This window comes from Nelumbo nucifera, chromosome 1 (assembly GCF_055504915.1).
Source record: "Nelumbo nucifera cultivar China Antique chromosome 1, China Antique-T2T, whole genome shotgun sequence".
NCBI classification, from domain to species: Eukaryota; Viridiplantae; Streptophyta; class Magnoliopsida; order Proteales; family Nelumbonaceae; genus Nelumbo; species Nelumbo nucifera.
In genome coordinates this window covers 202891906-202909701 of record NC_142649.1, presented here as the reverse complement: position 1 = coordinate 202909701, position 17796 = coordinate 202891906, and the positions used below count along the sequence as shown (strand labels likewise).

Here is a 17796-nt window from a genome sequence, read left to right as displayed (position 1 = left end):
CATAAAGATTATTACATTCTAGAGTGGATGGCTGATTCAAATGAATCCCCAGATCAATTAATTCTATAGCAGACAACTTCACAGAAGCAGTGCTAGAAGATCTTCATATTGAGCTTATGTCCATGTGGGAGTTATGTTTTCTCCACTCCCCCCCCCCAATATTTATTGGGGCTGGAGTATATGTATTGGGTTTAAAGATCTCTTCTCTCTTTTTTCCTTCATCTTCTTCAATATCTCCATGGCTAAAACTGCCACTGTTTTCCAAATAATTTCTCTCAGTCTAATGGTATTTCTTGGAGCTTTGAGTTTGTGCAAGATTTCAGATGTCGATGTCAATTAAGTTGCTCCCTGAGTTAACTATCTCTAAATCCCATATTCCTATATTCACTACCTAAAAAAAATTCATTCTCAATTACTCCCAATGAGGTTCTTTCTTTGAGAGGTGTAGTGGGGCAAGATAAACCCTTACAATATGCAAAAATAATAATAATGATGGGATCTTCTATAAGTGGTGATCATATGCAACCATGAAAATCCCAATGTTTTAAAAGTGCAAGGTGCAAAACAAGCACAAGGGGAAATTTACGCCTGAGGCACACCTTTTAAAGCAAGGCACAAAATACAAAAAAGTGTCAAAATTTTAAAAATAATAATAATAATTAAAAAATATATTAAACATAATATTAATAAAAAACTTAAATTTTAAAATAAATGTTTTAAGAAACCTATTATCTAGAATTAAAATACATAAACATAACATGTAAAGCATATTCAAATTAAAATCAAACGTATAAAACATTTTCAAGCATGTAAAACCAACAATCTCTTTTATTCTTCAATTGCATTACTTCAAATAGTTAATGTGATGTATAGAAAGTGCCAATTCCACCAAGTAGCAGGCGTGGCCCTTCCTGTTGGCCTTGGAAGAGCTATTACACTAAGACCCTCATCTCTAGTAGCTGAGGGCGTTTTGGCTAATGCTATTAGAATAATAGGTCATTGGTGGTTAAAATATGTTCTTAATTGGATGGCACACTTTCTGCGTTCATGTTAAAAATTACCAAAGGTAGCAACATTCTGGCGAGCAAATGAACTTAGCAAGCAGATAAAATAAAATAATAACTTTTTCTGGAAGTTAAGTTGGACCAAACTAGCGAAATAAAGGTTCAGAACAACTCCATCCAATTTCGTTGCTAAGTCAAACTTTAGTTCATCGAAAATAAAGAGATAAAAGCATAAAAGACTGATTAAATAGAATGAATACCAAGAACAAATATGAAAGTAATAGAACAAACACACTATTTAAAAAAATAAAAGGTCATAGAACAAAAACAGACTGAACGCTATCCATGAAAATACACAAAGCCTACCTATGAAGGTACGAGGAACAACTCCAGGAAACTCCAAATGGTCATACTGCCAAATTCAACAATCATCACCAACCCCACTCGATCAAGTCTAACCCTAAATTCATTGGAAACAAATCGGATTTTAGAACGAATCAGAGACTGAGGCGACCAAATAACTTACCTTATCCAGGTGATGTCGATGATAAAGCATATCGTGCATTGCCTTCATGAATAGCAAGAAGAAGAATTAGTTGGGGAAAAACTATTTCCAAAAACGATTAGGGAACTACAAAACCAACACAATGTAACAAGTCAAACTAATAAGTATAAAATTCCTAATCAATCCAATAACAAGGGTTGAATTTTCGATTATGGATGTTTTAGTGTCAACTATAGCAATGGCAACTCAGCTGTCGTCTTTTTGAGTCTGAACTTAACAATTGCAACTCTCTGATGGTTCATGGACAGAGAAACATAAAAATCGTTTTAATGGTTTTTGGTGTAGTACCTGAACGTTGAAACTTTCTTCAACCTTTGTGTAAGGAACCATGAAAACGTAAAACGCAGCGATCGATCCCAACAGCAAATCCCAACCTACCAGAAGCCATTGAAACGAATGTGAGTTCAAGATGCGTTTTGAGCGAACTCAGACACTGAAACTTAGAAAGTCACCATAGCGCTGGAAAATTTTCGAAGATTTGATATCCATGGCTTCTGGTTCTTGGTTTTCCCGCTGTTATTGTGGAGAAGAGAGTAAACGATACAGAGAGAGTTTAGAGGGTCTACTGACTGACTCTTCTCTACTGGAGTCGACGGGCTATTACTATTAACAGGACTACAAACGGATCGGATGGACTCGTATTGTTCCAGATTTGATCCGTTAATTTTGAGTTTCGGATCGGACCTGAAACGAACTCAGATGGAAGTCCGGATCTCCGCCCGACAAAACGAGTTAGGAGGATGTTCCCAATGGACACTATTGGAAGCGCCTGTTGGCACTAGATAGTAGTAGATACCCGCCCCAATGAAACATCATTTCAAGTTTTAACATGTGCCCGCACACCTTATGCATGGTAGGTCTCTCTGTCTTCGGTTCAGATGTACTCATGTACATGTACTACCAATTAAATGCTCCCAACAGGCCATTGAAGAGGCATATATATGGAACATATCTCCTCATGAATAATGACATGGGATATGTTCCAAATGTGCAGCGGCATTAGCTTGTATGGAAGCATTTTGTTGGTAGTAGATGCCTACTCCCGGTTTTATGGTGTGGTGAGATGTGCAAGCAAAGATTATGTTGAACATGTGTTTGGGATAATTTTGTGTTGGGTATTAAAGGAAATTTTTAGGGAGAATGATTTTTAAGCCCACTTCAAAATTTTTAACCCCACCATACAGGTGGGATGAATTCTAACCATGAATTGATGCCAAATCTATGGACAGGATATAGTTTATAGGGGAGGGCTATTAATAGACTATAGGAGTTGTAATTTCAAAGTTCTGCAGTGGGCTAGTGGGCTGCAATGTACTTCTTCGAAAATTTTATGCTATTGAAAAGGAAAAGACATGATACCAAAAGGCTTTAACTAATCAAAACCCCTATCTATTTGATAAAGGGCAAATTTCTTATTGTTTTACATATTGTCTTAAAGTACGCCCCCTAGGTTTTCTAACAATCAATATTCTCACTAAGCATTAATAGAAAAAAAAAGTGAAATGTCAAATTTATCCTTTATTATTCTTCAAAATTTTAAAATAAAACCCAAATGATGAAAAGGCTATGTCACAATCATTTGATATCAGACATTAGGGAATTTTAGGGATTCCCGTAAAACTAAGTAAAGGAATAGTTGTTTGTTCCTTTAGGCTGAATTTGGAAAGGAGTACAAAACTAAGTAAAGGAATAGTAGAATGCAAAACCATATATTTTATATTATTTTGTATGTATTTACGCTGCTATACATATTTGCATTTATACTGCTTCCAAACTGAGCCTTAGAGTTTTCTGTAACATTTTTGTATCATCCTTCGTTTTCCACTACAGGTTGAGGGATTTGTCAATTGAAGTTGGTCTTAGTGACAGGGGTAGTAACTCGTATGAGCGAGGTTTGGCCTAAGCTTTTGCCATGGTTTTTAAAAACGATCCGGAGACCAAAGCGATCAGGGGTCCGGTTATCGGGTCGAAACAACTGTTTGAATTGAATGGTAAGCCTGTTCTGACAAAAAAAAATTAAAAATTTAAAAAATAAAAAACAATCAAAACATTCGAACGGTTCAAACGATTAACCACCTGGGTCAGCGGTTTGCTGACCAAAATCAACAGTTTTGGACAAATTTCCAATTTTGGGGAAAACCAAAACCGGTGGTCACCTGACCGATTCCCGGTTTTTCTGATCCGACCGTCCGGTTTTGAAAACCATGGCTTTTGCAAGGGACATTCAAATGCCTGGGTTGCGAATACAGGAAGCAGAGATGGCCATGCTGCTTTGCGTTTGCGGCAGGTTCTTCTTGTTTCGTGCAGCCTTAATGCTTTGTGCCTATTCCCACGTTAAGCCAAGCCTTAACGCATCGCTCAACGATTTCGGTTTCTAGGGAACAGTCCAACCGTGGAAATCTTCTCTCAGCCTATCAATGAATATCCCTCGAAATAACGCTGCTTTCAGGAATTGAGTTCAAGGGGGAAGTAGATTCATCAATAACGCTACTTTCAGTAACCAACTCAAGCTCAAATTGATTGAAGGTAGAAGTTTGTGTTCATCAGTAGTTCATTGGTCAAGTTTTATTCGTTTATCAACATGGAATCACGAACGCAGAAGCCTATGCGGTCTTGCCATAATAAACAATTGGGCTTCTGGTACTATAGGATATTATCAATTTATGATTCTGAAAAGAGTGGCATGTGGACAGAGTCGATGTGGGACGAAACTTTAGAGGAGCAGAAAGTAGTTCGATCTCAGTTTGCGTCTTAGGCTCGATCTCAGTTCGAGCTCAACAACAAGTCAAGTTTATTTTTAAAAAATAAAAAATATGCAAATAAAAATATATTTTTTTATTTTATATATAACAAAATAAGAATTATAAAAATTATTTATTAATATATATAAAAATAAAAAATATACATATAAAAATTGTTTTTATTTTAAATACAAAAAAATAAGAAATACAAAAATTATTTACTATTATACATAAAAATAAAAATATTATTATAAATAATAAAAATCAGTTATTTTATATATATTTATATTTATATGTATGTATGTATGTATGTATGTATGTATCACTATTTTCAAAACCGGACCGGACCGGTTCTGTTTTCCTCCAAAACCACTTTTTCCCCTAAAACCATTGATTTTGGTCAGCAAACCGTTGAACCGGCCAATTAACCGTTCGAATGGTTTTGACCGTTTTCCAATTTTTAATTTTTTTTTTTATTTTTTTTTGTCAGAACGGGCCGACCGGTCACCAGTTTGTTTTTAAAAACCATGGTATATATGTATATAATAAAAAAATTATTTATTTATTATACTAGAATTGCAAGTCTCACAAGCTAAGCTTCACTAGGCTCAAGCTCGCTTGATTAGAAAACGAGCCTATGTATCAGGCTCGAGCGTAGCTCGAAACTCAGTTTAAACTGAGCCAAGCCAAGTTCAAATAGTTCGTGAGAAGTTCGACTTGTGGCTACCCCTAATTGCACTCACACACAAGCTCAAATGATCAATCCCACGCGCATTTTTCTAGTTGAAGTGACAATCACATTTTATATAACAATACATATTTCTCACCAATTTGTATCAATCGGCCCCAAACATTTCCGATATAAACAGCAATGATACCAAACACAATTGTGAAGAGTGCGACTGTGACCTATAATTTAAGCTATATATAAACAAAGTCTAGAAAGTAATTGTTTACACATCCAACATGTCTATTACTGGTTCATGATAACTCAATATATGGATACAGGAAAGCATAGTTTTTGGGTTTGGATTAATATTGTTCTGTTGGTGCAGTAGTCAATTTCACAAATTAAACAATAAATGGAAATCCTCACAGATTTTCAACTAATGCACACATTATAAACAAATGATAAATATTTTGTTCCGTTATCAAGTTGTCAAAATGAGCTGAAACATTCATGCTCAGATGAATTTGAATCATCACATGGAGAATGAGTGTGTCTACCTTCATAAGTTGTTATAACCATTCGACAGTCCTCTGATAATCGCTCAACCCTCTTCTTTACTCGGCAGTTATTATGTGTGCAACGATAATAACTTCTGGTGCAAATTCCAAAAATTATGAGAAGTTATCCATAATCAGTTCTACTAAGTTGATATCATATTAAGTAAATAATAATAAATTTCAATCTAAATGCGGATATATATTAAAAAGAAACTTACATTTTATTATTCATTATCAATACTTCACATTAAAAGGAATTAATGCAATTACTTAATTTTACAAAAAAAACTCAATAAACTTTATCGGTGCATAATTACTTCATGACAATGATAAGTTTTCTAAAAATATAAATGGGTCCCAACTACAACATTAGAATATGAAAAATCAACACAATCAAATGATACCTGATCATCTAATTTTGTAATTGAAGCAAACTTTTCCTCATCATCCAGTTAAAATAAATAAAATAAGATAAGTATAATCTTCTCTAGATGTTATTCGGTGCATATTGATTTTTAAATCCTTGGACATGTGAAAAGTTATTGGGTCCCTTGACTCATATATGAGTCCTCTTTGTTCCCATATTGCCGTTCAAATATTATTGAAGGGAATTATTACAAATATGGCAAAGAAAGAGATCACTATTTAATTATTAATCCATATAAACCTTTAGAGATACTAGTAAATGTGTACATGCATTTGCACGTGGCAGTATCTCTAAGACAAAACTATTTATAATTTATGGTCGTTTTATATAATTCATTTATCTAAAAATTAATTAAGGTATTAAGTGGGCAGTTTTTGAACAATAAAAATTCATGGTTCCAACACCCTAGCAGTTTTTGAATGGTTATAAGTGGGCAGTTTCTGAAGTGAATAAATGACATATGCCCTCTTTATACTTGTTGTATGCTTAGACAATAGGGTAAAAAACATCCAATGAAAATTCTAGAAAAAAGGGGCATTCACTCTTTTATAAGTAGTATAGATAAACTACCAAATTTATCTTTTATTTACCAAAGTTTACATGAATATTAATTTCCTTATCAATTCATTGGACAAGTCCACATAAAAAGTATGGAATATCTTCTCTAAAATAAATAAGGAAGAGATTAGTTAATGTAAAAAAATGATTATGTTCAAATTATATTGTAACAACTGAAATATATTCTGATATAGCCTTTTTGTCTTAAATTAATGTTCTTTTAATAGCTGAAAATCTAGTCTTAAGTCTCTTCCTATTATGGTGTCACAATATACTTCAAATGAATTAAATATAACATGAACAAAATTTTCAATATTTGAATAGAAAGGTGTATATTTTCATGGGCCTGTTTATTAATTTAGGCATCTTAATTACCTGCAATTTGAGGCAATAAGTAGGTGGATTCATACTGGAAAACGTACCGCTCAAAAGACATCCTATAGAAATTCCACCCTGCAACTTTTCCTTTTAAAATTCATGATAAAGGTAAACTCTATTATGCCATATTTGCCTCAATTTTATTTTATTTTTTTACACCAAACAAAGTATTTGCCTTTGTAATGCTTTATCAAGAAAAAGGGTTGTATAACAATGTATTCTGTCTTGCTTGTGAGATTTAAAATGTTCTAGGTAGGGGGGGGGGGGGGGGGGGGGGGGTTGGGTAGGGTAGAGGGACAACCCAAGTCAAACCCTAAGACTGAAACTTTGGGTTCAAGTTTCGCCTAAACTGAGGTCAAGTCTGAATTTACCAACCTAGGCCCAACTTGAGCTCAACCCAACACAGCTAGGGTCGAACTTGAGCTTAGGTTCAAAGGACTCAGCACATTGGTTGGCTTTGAAAGGATTTTTTTAATAAAATTTGAACACCTATATATATATATAACCTTTTATGGTAAGTAGGATGGGCAAAATTGAGGGGTGTATCCAATGTCTTGGGTGATAGTCAAATACCATTTTAGATTGAAACGGAAGTTCTATAAACAATTGTAACCCTAGCTATGTTGTATGGATTAGCATGTTGAATAGTCAAGAAACAACCTCTCCAAACAATTAGCAAGGTAGAAATGTATATGCTGAAATGGATGAATGAAAAAAATTAGAAAGGATAGGATAGAAATGAAATCATTCCAAAGAACCTAGAAGTAGCTCTAGGTGATAAAAACGAAAGAAAGTAGATTAAAACAGTTTGGTAACGTGCATTAAAGACCATCAATAAAACCTATAAGAAGTGTTGTCACAAGTTGAAGAAGCTGAAAAGGTTAGGGGTAGACAAAAAGGACATGAGTTGAAATAATAACAAACTGTTTAAGAACTTATAATTTAATAATGGGTGCCCCAAAACAAAACAAAATAGCAAAACAAGATTCATGTCACTGACCGCATTTGATAAATCTTTCCGTGGGGTCTTCTAGGCTTCTCAAAGCCTGGAAGACAAGAAGCCCAAAAAGATTGGCCGCCCAAGAAGCTTGTGCAAGCCCGAAAATCCCCAAAATCGAGAAGCTTCAGTTCAAGCTTATGCGAATTCCGGGCCTCTCTAAGCCACATCATACGTGTGTCAAGAAGCACACTATTGAGAAAACAACAAGGGTTATTCTTCTTCTTCTGCCTTTCTTTTTTTCTTCTTGTATTCCATAACCCATCCCTTTTTCATCTACAGGAACATACAAACATTACCGTCTTGTTATCATGTACAAACCATCTCCATGTTTCATCTTTGACATTCACAAAAAAATGTTTTCAATTTTGTCTGTTGATTGTTTCTGTTGGATGTGTTAATCGAACATTATTTGCTGCTCCTCATTACCGTTGTTTCTATATACACTTAAATTGTTGTTTGTTCTCTTGTGATTTTATACAAAAGCTATGTACATGGTTTTGTTTGGGTTTTGAAAGGGAATGGATATGCCTGTTGTCATGGAAATGAAAATGCTAAAAGAGGCTACTGGATTGGCCTCTTGTAATCGGGTGAGAAGGTGGTGTTCCAACTTTTGCAAGACAGGGACCAAAAAGAGTTGGGGACCTTTGTGGTAGAGAAGGAAAAAATATAAAAAACAAAGGGAGAAAAATAATATATAATATAATAATATTAAAACTCTCGAGAGTTTTAAGTTTTTGTCTTTTTAGTCTTTTACTTTTTTACTCTTTTTGAGTTTTTGTAATTTGTGTAATGTTTAATTAATTGTTAATTGAAATTGTTATTTGTTAATCAAATAATATATAATATAATAATATTATATAAATTATATATATATATATATATATATATATATATATATATATATAAATCGGGGCCAGGCCGGGGCGGGGGTTGCATTCCCCATCCCCATCCCCGATTGGGGATTCAGTGTTACCCCCCATCTCCAACCATGACCCTGCCAAAGCACTCCTCATACCCGACCCCACCGGGTCGGAGAGCCCAAGTACCCCTCGGGATGGGGAAAATTGCTATCCCTATTAAAACATGTTTATTCATCACGTTTATGGACTTGCCAAATGATCTTCATCTTCCTGTATTCTTAGCTTTCTAGAAAATCTATTACAATTATTGCAACCAAATGATTTTCGGACTTCCAAAATCTACCTTGAAAGCTCGTGTGGTCTTTGGGTCTTTAGCTACTAGAAGATCTTTGTAGAAAGACTTGCCAAACGCTCCCATAATTAGAAACATATCTTTATATAAATAAAATGTGTAACATGTGTGCTTTCGTAAATGTTTGTGCATGGGTGAGTTAAGGATAATCGTACAAATATTGTAAATATATAAATGAATATAGTTTAAGGTGTATATGATAATATAAATATGTATATATATATATAATATACACACAATACATGCCATAAATACACAATATCCACATTTACATAGGTGTGTAATTATGCAATGTTGAGCATGTTCGATTAGGTCAAATTGGACTTGGACTACCTAAGCCCCGATCCAAGCACAACCAAAATTTAGGTCAGGTTTGATTTTTTTGGCCCAGGCCCATTAAATTCAAGCCCAGCCCAAGCGAAATCTCAGGTTGGGCCCATCCAAGTTACAGTCCTAGTTCTAGGTTGATGTGTTTATTTATTTTTCAGGTTTCTAATTAATCAACTAAACATTGTAGAAATGTGAAGTAAATATTATTTGATTATGTTCCATAAACATTGAAAGTTATTTGCACTATACCAATTAAAACCAAGACAATTGTGTGTAGGGCTGCAACTTAGGCAGGATTGGTAGGCCTAGAGGATAGAGCCAACCCGCCAGGTCCAAATCTAGATGTGAAGCCTACGCCCGGCTTTAGGTCAAGCCTGACCTTATAAGCATCTTTGGGCCCGTGCTGGGCCAAGGCTTTGATTGGGTACATAATAATTTTGTGCTATAAAAAAAAATATTTTGTTTGACTTTAATTGTTAAAAGGTTGTTTCCTATAGATGAGATTTCAGGTTTAAGGCTTTTTAGATGAATATTTTGACATTATGGCCTTGTTTGTTATTAAGTAAGTTATTTATCTGAGTAAATGCACTTACCCGGGTAATTGTTAAAAGGTTATTTCCTATACATCAGCCATAATAATTCATTATTGAAAGGGACATTTTTGTCTCATTCAAGTGTTAGTGATTTTCCTCCTAGGTGGGAAGGCTATTTATCCACCTAGGAGATGGGTAAATAAACTTTCCTTGGTCTCCACATAAATCTGAAAAAAGAATATGGGTTTCTTAATCAATAGAAATCAAAATCCTATTGGCCAACTTTCCCTCCTCTCAAAATCCAAAAAAAGAATGCCCCCAATATTTATAATTTTACACTATATTTTTGGCAAATAACTTTAATGAAAACAAGCGAGAAAACTAACTTGGGCCAATACCAAATCTAGCTTGGGTGAGCTCGGGCTATCAGATGCCTTTACCTAACCCAGAGCCCAAAAATTCGAACCCTATTCCACGAGAAGTTCAACTTTGATGGGGCCAAGTTTGGGTCAGGCCAGCCCGCCCAAGCTTCAGCCCTGGTTGTCTTTTGTTAGTGCTATATGATTCATTATATTTCTCCTTCCTTCATCAAACAGTCTTATATAGTGCTATATGATTCATATCCCTTAAAGGAGGAGCTTACGTAATTTTAATGAAAGGTCCTCTCTACCAATATAAAGGGCTGTCTTGTTAATACACACTGGTCTATGCTTCCATTTGTTAGTGTCCCTAAAAAGCTTTAGACTTTTCCTTGCATTTTCATGATTCCAAATCATGAGTTCAAATCAGTCCCCACAATGTTTTACAGTATATCTCCCGATGATAATACCAAAAATGATGATATCATCATCCGGAGATCATTTTCGATACACGACAGAGATGTGGTGTGGGACGTTGTGGGAGACAATCTTGTGGGGGCTGATTCGCCGGTCTCCCAAATCATGGGCCTATCAAGGAAAATCAATGGAAGACTATCATTTCTATAAATCCTGAAATGACCTCATACACTTACCCTTCTGCTGGTATGAATGAAAATAGATACAGAAAGGGTCCTACACAGCGAGTGTAACTTAAGCAGCTAGAACTAGGAAGTAGAAGTAGAACCCTCACAAAACTTAGGGTTACCCTAGAATTTAAGTGCAGAGCAGCTGATATGGATCAACCACAGAGGTCATAAAATTGCTTGTTAGATAAGTAGAACGAGACTATCATTAGGTGTAGTGCTAATAGTTGGTGATGCATATATTCATTAATTATAAGGGCACGAAATCTATAATTTTCAGTTAAACCTTCATTATCAGAAACATGGTTACTTTCTCTAATGACATAAAAGAGGCCTAACAACAACAACAACTACCAAAGCAATACTTATTATAATATAATGACAGGAAATACAAATATAATTATAGACACCAAGAAATTAACCTCCGACCAACCAAAACCAGTCAAGCAATCTAAGGTCTAGAATAAATGAGCCCAACGGACTTAATTAGAAGATTAGATTAAGGTTGTGTTTAGTATTGTTATTGCCATTTCAGTCCCAAAATTTTAGAGAGGCAATTAATGGCGTTTCGCTTATGAGCATTAAACAAGTGTTTTGAGCAGTATTATTTGGCATTGAGCAAGCGTTCCACCACCTCTTGATTTTTATATAAAATTCCTAAATTTAAAACCTTAACCCCTAAATCTTAAACCCCAGACCTTAAATTTACAAACTCTAATCCTAAACCCCTAAATTTTTAAATCCTAATATTAAACCTTAAATTTCAACTGAAAAATGCATATCGTCAAAACACAATTCCTCAAACCAGGTAGGAGCCAATAATTCCTCTTTGTCATTGGCATTGCTACCTAAAATGTTTAAATGAAATTGAGAAGGAAAATGTTTAAATGAATTGTCTATATTCAATGTGACACCACCCTAATATATTGATTCTCATCCAATGGTCAAATTTAAAAATAAATGTTTTTTTATGATTAATTCATTGTTACACATATATAGATTAATATTCGGATAGGTGCAGATCTAATGGTCCTAGAAGCATAGAACCAAAAAAAAAAGAACATTTTCTTTTGAGGTAGGGTTTATGGGAATTCAATCATATATATCTGTATTTTCTGGTATGAGATGCACCAAAATCTCTATACATCATTAGACTGTTTCTTCAAACGGGTACCTGATGTTCCCCTACACCCCCTAGTTTATGTTTCTAGTAGAAACGTTTTATGAATGTTTTAGCTCAAACCCTTAGATGATACTAAGTATATGTTTGGTTTGAAGGAAAAAGTAGGGAAATGAAGGAAAATATAGAAAAACCTATATAAGATTTGTAAAGGTTTCCTTACATTTTCCTTCTTTTCCCTACTTTTCCTTCAAACCAAACACAGCCTAAACGTGGCAGAGATCCAACCAGAAACAACCACAGTACCAAACATCACCTAGCTAGGGCACAGCTTCCTTATAGAAATAATCTGAAGGGCTAGCTCGTTGGATATATCTGCGGTTGTGATTCTATCGAAGTATGGTGCCATGGTCCTTATGAACTGAGTAGATTTCAATGGAGTATACTATATATGTATGTCATTATTATCAACTATCATGTCTACAATGTACTCAGCAACTTTTGAACTAAAGCAAACTGATTAGTCACAACATAATCGTCAGATGAAACAAGTCATAATAATGTACAATTCATGGTGCAACTAATTGAGAAATTAATGGGTGCAATAATTAAAAATGTAAATCATCACTGAAACCATGCAAGATCTGTTTCATGATCTTCATCAACTGACTGATTCTCATAAAAGAATGAAAAAGAAGATAAAGAAATAATGCAGACAAGCATATCTGTTCAGCTATATATCACTTTTTTAGTTTCACATGTCTGGTCAATATTTAGAAAGCAATAGAAAATATTACCTTGGATGGAGGCTGTTCTTGACAACTTTCTGTCCGTACTTCCTCCATTTGTAGCCATCATCTAGCACATCCACATCACTCCTTGTCTGGAAACAAAATCTCGGCTCTCTGAGCTTCCTCCTCACCTTTACCTTGCTCTTGTCTGAGGATGAGTTCCTCCACCTGTTACATTCCAACTTTTAACTTCGATATATTCTCAGACTTTTATATAATATGTGTCTGGTTCCCTTTAGAGATGGTAAACTGGTAAGAGAGAGAGAGAGAGAGAGACCATGAAGGAAAAACCAGTAAAAGGAAGAAACCCCATGAAGGAAACCCTTGAGAATATATCCAACAGAGAAGAGGGGTACCATGAACTGTTGTCATCGTTAGCGATACCACTAGAGTTCTCATCATTAACAGTAGTCTTGGGTTCCAGCCTCCCCACCTGAGATACGATTCAGAATAAAGAAAACAAAAAGCAAAACTCAGTACAAGTTCCAAACCCCCAACAAAGAGGAAAAGATAATATAAAATTAATAGGCGGCAAAACTATTAAAAACCAAGGAATGAAATAGCTAAAGTAGTTATCGATTCATATAGATTTGTTTCATTTCAACAACTCCGTTGATCCTGAATCCACTCAACCACCTGGTCGTTGTTCCAAGGAGTTGGCCTTGTAGCAACATCGTCGCCACTAAGCCCAACAGTAGTTTTGCTGTTGCTGCTGCTACTGTTGTTGATGGGCAGAGATAACTGGTGATGATGATGATGATGAGAAGGCTGACAAGGGAGCAAGAAGCTCAGTCCTTGGCTTTCTTCGAACTGCACAAAACCCATCTCGTGGACTGGTTGTGCACTTGAGAAGGGCGCCTCTAGCTCGTAGCAACTGCGCGAAGCACCTCGATCTCCATCCATGGGAGGTGAGCTAGCACAACTGACGGTGAGAACTGATCAGTTAGTTTGTCTCTGAATATTCTCCCGGCCGGAGATCTACCTCCTTTGATATATTGCTCTTATTATTATTCTCTCTCCCGGTGCATGTGTCCATAAAACTTATGAGTCTGGTCGACCTGTGTGGGTTGGCTCTGGTCCACTGGTAAGCGCCGATGGAATGTCTCCTCCAGATTATTCCTTCTCATCATATTTCCAAGGTTGCCCAGAGAAGACATGTATGGTGAGTGTTGCTATCTGATCTACTAGTGTTTTCGCTATCACTCCTTATTTATTTCTTTTCTTTTTGTCAAGAATTATTTAATTAATTATTAGAGATTAATTCTTAATAATTTTCTTTGGGTTGTTTTTATTTAATTATAATTAATCGATAAATAATAACGGATGGCAGTCAGACAGTGGTTGCTCGCCAGGTGTTTGACAGAATGTGATTGAAGAGGATGGTGGGCTAGAATACGAGGAACAATTAATAGAATATATATATATATATATATATATATATATATATATATATATATATATATTATATAACCAGTAAAGAATTGCTTGCATGAGACATGATGGGTGAGGGTTGTACGAAGAAAATGGGACATTTGAATGATTTTGGACATATTTTAATGATCATAACATCCAAACCACTGAATGGATTCTGGACATACATACAGATACAGTGAAATGAAAGATTAATGAGAGTATGTGGCCGGGATCACGCCACCAGAAATCCTTTTTGAAATTCCAAATCAGTGACCTCCATTGTGGAACCCTACTTTGGGCCGGCCAATCAATTCGTAGCTGCATTTCTAATTAAAGTAAAGCACAATTGAAATTTCATTTCAACTCTCAATTTGATTATCAATTAGTTACTTTATTTTTCTTTAATTTCTTTTCTTTTTATTTTCTTTTTATATTCTTAATTGGATGTGTGCGTGAAAATGTATTATTATTATTATTATTATTATTATTATTATATAATGTATTCTAGCTTTAATTTTACCTTGCTGATAAAGATGGTGATTTGGGAAAGAACAAATCAAATTAGGACTTCAAATATAAATATGTAGAGTGTAAAGCCTCTTTTGATGTAGCAAGTTTTAAATGCACCATATATAAAAAGAAAAAAAAAAACTAAAATCTTCCTCTTAATTAAGCATGCTTGTAGTTGTGTGGAAAATTAGACTTGGGAATAAATTAGAAATCTCACAGCCTTCATGTGATAAATTAATAAGTTTCTTTCTTGATTTTTATTAAACCAAACATAGCTTTAGCTTTGAGATGATAAAAAAAGTTTAGATCTAAAGAACAGTACAATTAGGGCTGACGTGAGCTTAAGCATCGTACATACACAACATTGCTAGTAGTCCAGAGGCCACATCATCAGTCCTCATCCACCATAACTTTTTCTCTAATTTTGAAGCTAATAAACAACAAACAACAACAAGGGTGTAGGCCTTCCAGTGGGGTCGTTTAGCAAGCTTATTAAGACCGTTCAGGAACGTTATAGCATGTAATATGTAATGTATCGATCTCGTTGGGAGCACAAGAAGACTCCACATATTTAGCTTGCTTTGCCTCCATCCATGAAGCCAAAAAACTTTCAGCTCTAAAGAACTTGCCACATGTCTATATTCCTCGATCTGTTATCTGTTTATATGTCAAGCTTTGCCCCCAAATTACTTGCCACGTGTCCATGCCCATAGATATTTCTTTAATTATGAGCAACTTTAATATAAACTATGAATCACCAGAATTTGTTGAAGAAACCACCAAAGCATGATGAGGTATAGGGCTTATCTTAATTAATCTGCTCGGAAGAAATGACTGGTTTGGACTTTGGATCATTTGCCACGTCATTCTCCACACAGAAAAAATCAGATAGGCCGTGCAGGAAAGTTTCCCACTTCACCCGAAATCTCTTCAGTACTACTATTACTACTACTAATAATAATAATAATAATTTGTTAAATTAAAAAAATAGCTAGGGAAAAAATTGAAAGGGCACTTCAAATTTGAAAGTTGAAAAGTCATGACAGAAATAAGTGGAGAGGGGTCCACCTAATTCTTCCCCCACGTCTATTGCTCTTCCACAGGGATTAATAATGAGCCTATCTCAAATCCTTCCAAATCGAATGTCCATCGATGCTTTTCTCCACTCGACCACCCTGCAAAAGAAAACTATCATCATAACCTCCATATGTTTTTTTTTTTTATAATCATCTCCTTCCCCGGGGCTTTCCACTAACTTTCACCTGTTATTTCATCCACAGTGACCTAATATCTCCATTAAAGGATCCTTCCGACACATCCTCACAACACTAACCCTTCCCTCTCTCATCTCTAACTCAAACTTTTCATTTTCCTAATTAACCTCTCAGAAAGAAGGGAGGAAACTTAAGAAACTGTGTCCAAGTGGTCCTAGCCATGATCACTTCTCCACCCTATCAGAAGTTCAGAACTAAACTAAAACTGATCATGAGTACATCTTCAACGTTAATAAATACAGAAGTTTATAACTCCAGCATCTATACAAGTAATTACATCGATCCTCAACTGACAAATCTCAAGCGGGTAGTGCATGCAATCTCCTCTGAGAAAAAAAAATTAAAAGATTAGCTTTTTTGCAGGGAGCTAGCTGAATGGTGCATCGAGAATCACAGGTTGCACTTACAGACAAGGACACGATGATCTTATATTTGCTGCAGCTTTGATATTCTGGTAGGGCCCGGGCACCATCCTCACCATGATAGTCTCTGTCGGTTCAAGACTGTTAGCTAGGTTATTGCCTGCTCTCGTTTTCTTCATATATTCTTATATATTTTCTTATTTGTTTTTGTCAATTTAAGCTGCGTAATTTAGACATAGAGCTGAGCAATATTCTCAGAGCTGACCAAAGATTCGTTGCCGGAAAGAATTGAAGTCATCTCAACCATGATCAGCTCAAACTTCCTGGTTCATAGTCATAATAACGAATTCAAAAGCTAGGCAGCAGCAAAGCAAGATGTTGTCACAGGGTCTCCCATGATAAGTGTAGGTCCGACTCGGTTGCGGCCGGCAGACAGCAGACTATTTTAATTTCTAGCGCCTAGCTAGCTATATATCCCGTGTCGTCGAATCGATCGGCTAGCTGCAGGCTGCAGCACCCTGGCCGGCCAAGCGGCCTGACGAGGAGGATCCACCGACCAAACAGCAACAGAAATGGCGATCGATAATATCATAATACATAACACTACCGACTCCCTCCTTTAATGGGTATCGACGCTCCACCGCACCGGCCGCCTCATTTTCAAGCTGCTGTGATTGAATCCAAATCAAAATGACGCCTTCTGAAGCTATTCAATCGATCCATTATATTCAAACTCTCGTTTTCTCAGCGTTCCTTTTTTATTGTCTTCTCTAAATCTAACCAAGAAGATTAAAAGCATGGTATTTCAATTCATGTCATTTCTGAACGCTGATCGAGGCATCTGAGGATCAACACTTAATTAATGAGGTAGAAATAGAGTTTTGCAGTTTGCTTTCTTTTGATTTCTTAGGTATAAACTATTAATTTCTAGAGATTTGGGGAAGCTACAAGCTACTAATTAGTGCTATATAAATATATATTGTCATCCCCTCAATATGAAGAAAGAAATAGGGCAAGCATTTCCTTGAAGAAATATGAACAGTGGGTGTTGTATATGGGTGAGGACGTGACAGGCATCATGTCGGTGCATCAGATCAAAGAATATATATGTGAATAAAGTGGAATCAAAATGGTTGCCAATTAAATGCCAAATACATAGATGCCCTTTACCTAACAATGATGGCTACTTAGAGGAACTTACATCCTCTGTCGTTCTGACGTCAAATCGGAGTTTATAGGGAGGTGCCAAATTGCCAACGCCACTCATTCTCCTTTCCTATCTATCAATTGCTTATACTAGGCATTTGGGTAGCATTACACCATTCTTCAAAATCCACTGTCCAAAATC

General features: G+C 35.6%; 2 protein-coding genes and 1 long non-coding RNA gene across 10 annotated transcripts in view; 1 reads left to right on the top strand and 2 right to left on the bottom strand.

Annotated features, from left to right (window-relative positions):
- The window catches only part of ALG12 (homolog of asparagine-linked glycosylation 12), a 108995-nt gene extending 106540 nt beyond the window's left edge, over positions 1-2455 (bottom strand). For 6 of the 7 annotated variants that reach the window (XR_016080927.1, XR_016080926.1, XR_016080928.1 and 3 more), the window contains exons 1-4: positions 2022-2445; positions 1858-1943; positions 1531-1572; positions 1371-1416 (exon numbers count right to left, since the gene is read on the bottom strand). Coding sequence is in view for 3 of the 7 variants with exons in the window: in XM_088895880.1 (XP_088752006.1) it covers positions 1371-1416; positions 1531-1572; positions 1858-1943; positions 2022-2058 (211 nt within the window). In the remaining 4 variants the exon portion in view is untranslated. Of the gene's footprint in view, positions 1-1370; positions 1417-1530; positions 1573-1857; positions 1944-2021 lie in introns of all 7 variants that reach the window. The other variant, XM_010247797.2, reaches the window with a different exon arrangement.
- A 2796-nt stretch (positions 2456-5251) lies between these two features.
- Positions 5252-14077, bottom strand: LOC104589454 (putative WRKY transcription factor 12). 2 transcript variants are annotated; one of them, XM_010247800.3, is made up of 4 exons: positions 13526-14077; positions 13246-13322; positions 12896-13057; positions 5252-5629 (listed from the first exon to the last, which is right to left on the bottom strand). In XM_010247800.3, exons 1-4 carry the CDS (start codon positions 13790-13792, stop codon positions 5470-5472), a joined length of 666 nt encoding a protein of 221 aa, XP_010246102.1. In that variant the 5' UTR covers positions 13793-14077; the 3' UTR covers positions 5252-5469. The 2 variants fall into 2 exon arrangements, with proteins under 2 accessions (XP_010246102.1, XP_010246101.1); XM_010247799.3 differs by having other exon boundaries at positions 5252-5632; positions 13526-14072.
- Positions 14078-16022: 1945 nt separating this feature from the next.
- LOC148804373 (uncharacterized) lies at positions 16023-17593 on the top strand. Its single transcript, XR_016073405.1, has 3 exons — positions 16023-16355; positions 16450-16540; positions 16669-17593. It is a non-coding gene; the product is annotated as an uncharacterized LOC148804373 (long non-coding RNA).
- Positions 17594-17796: the final 203 nt, after the last annotated feature.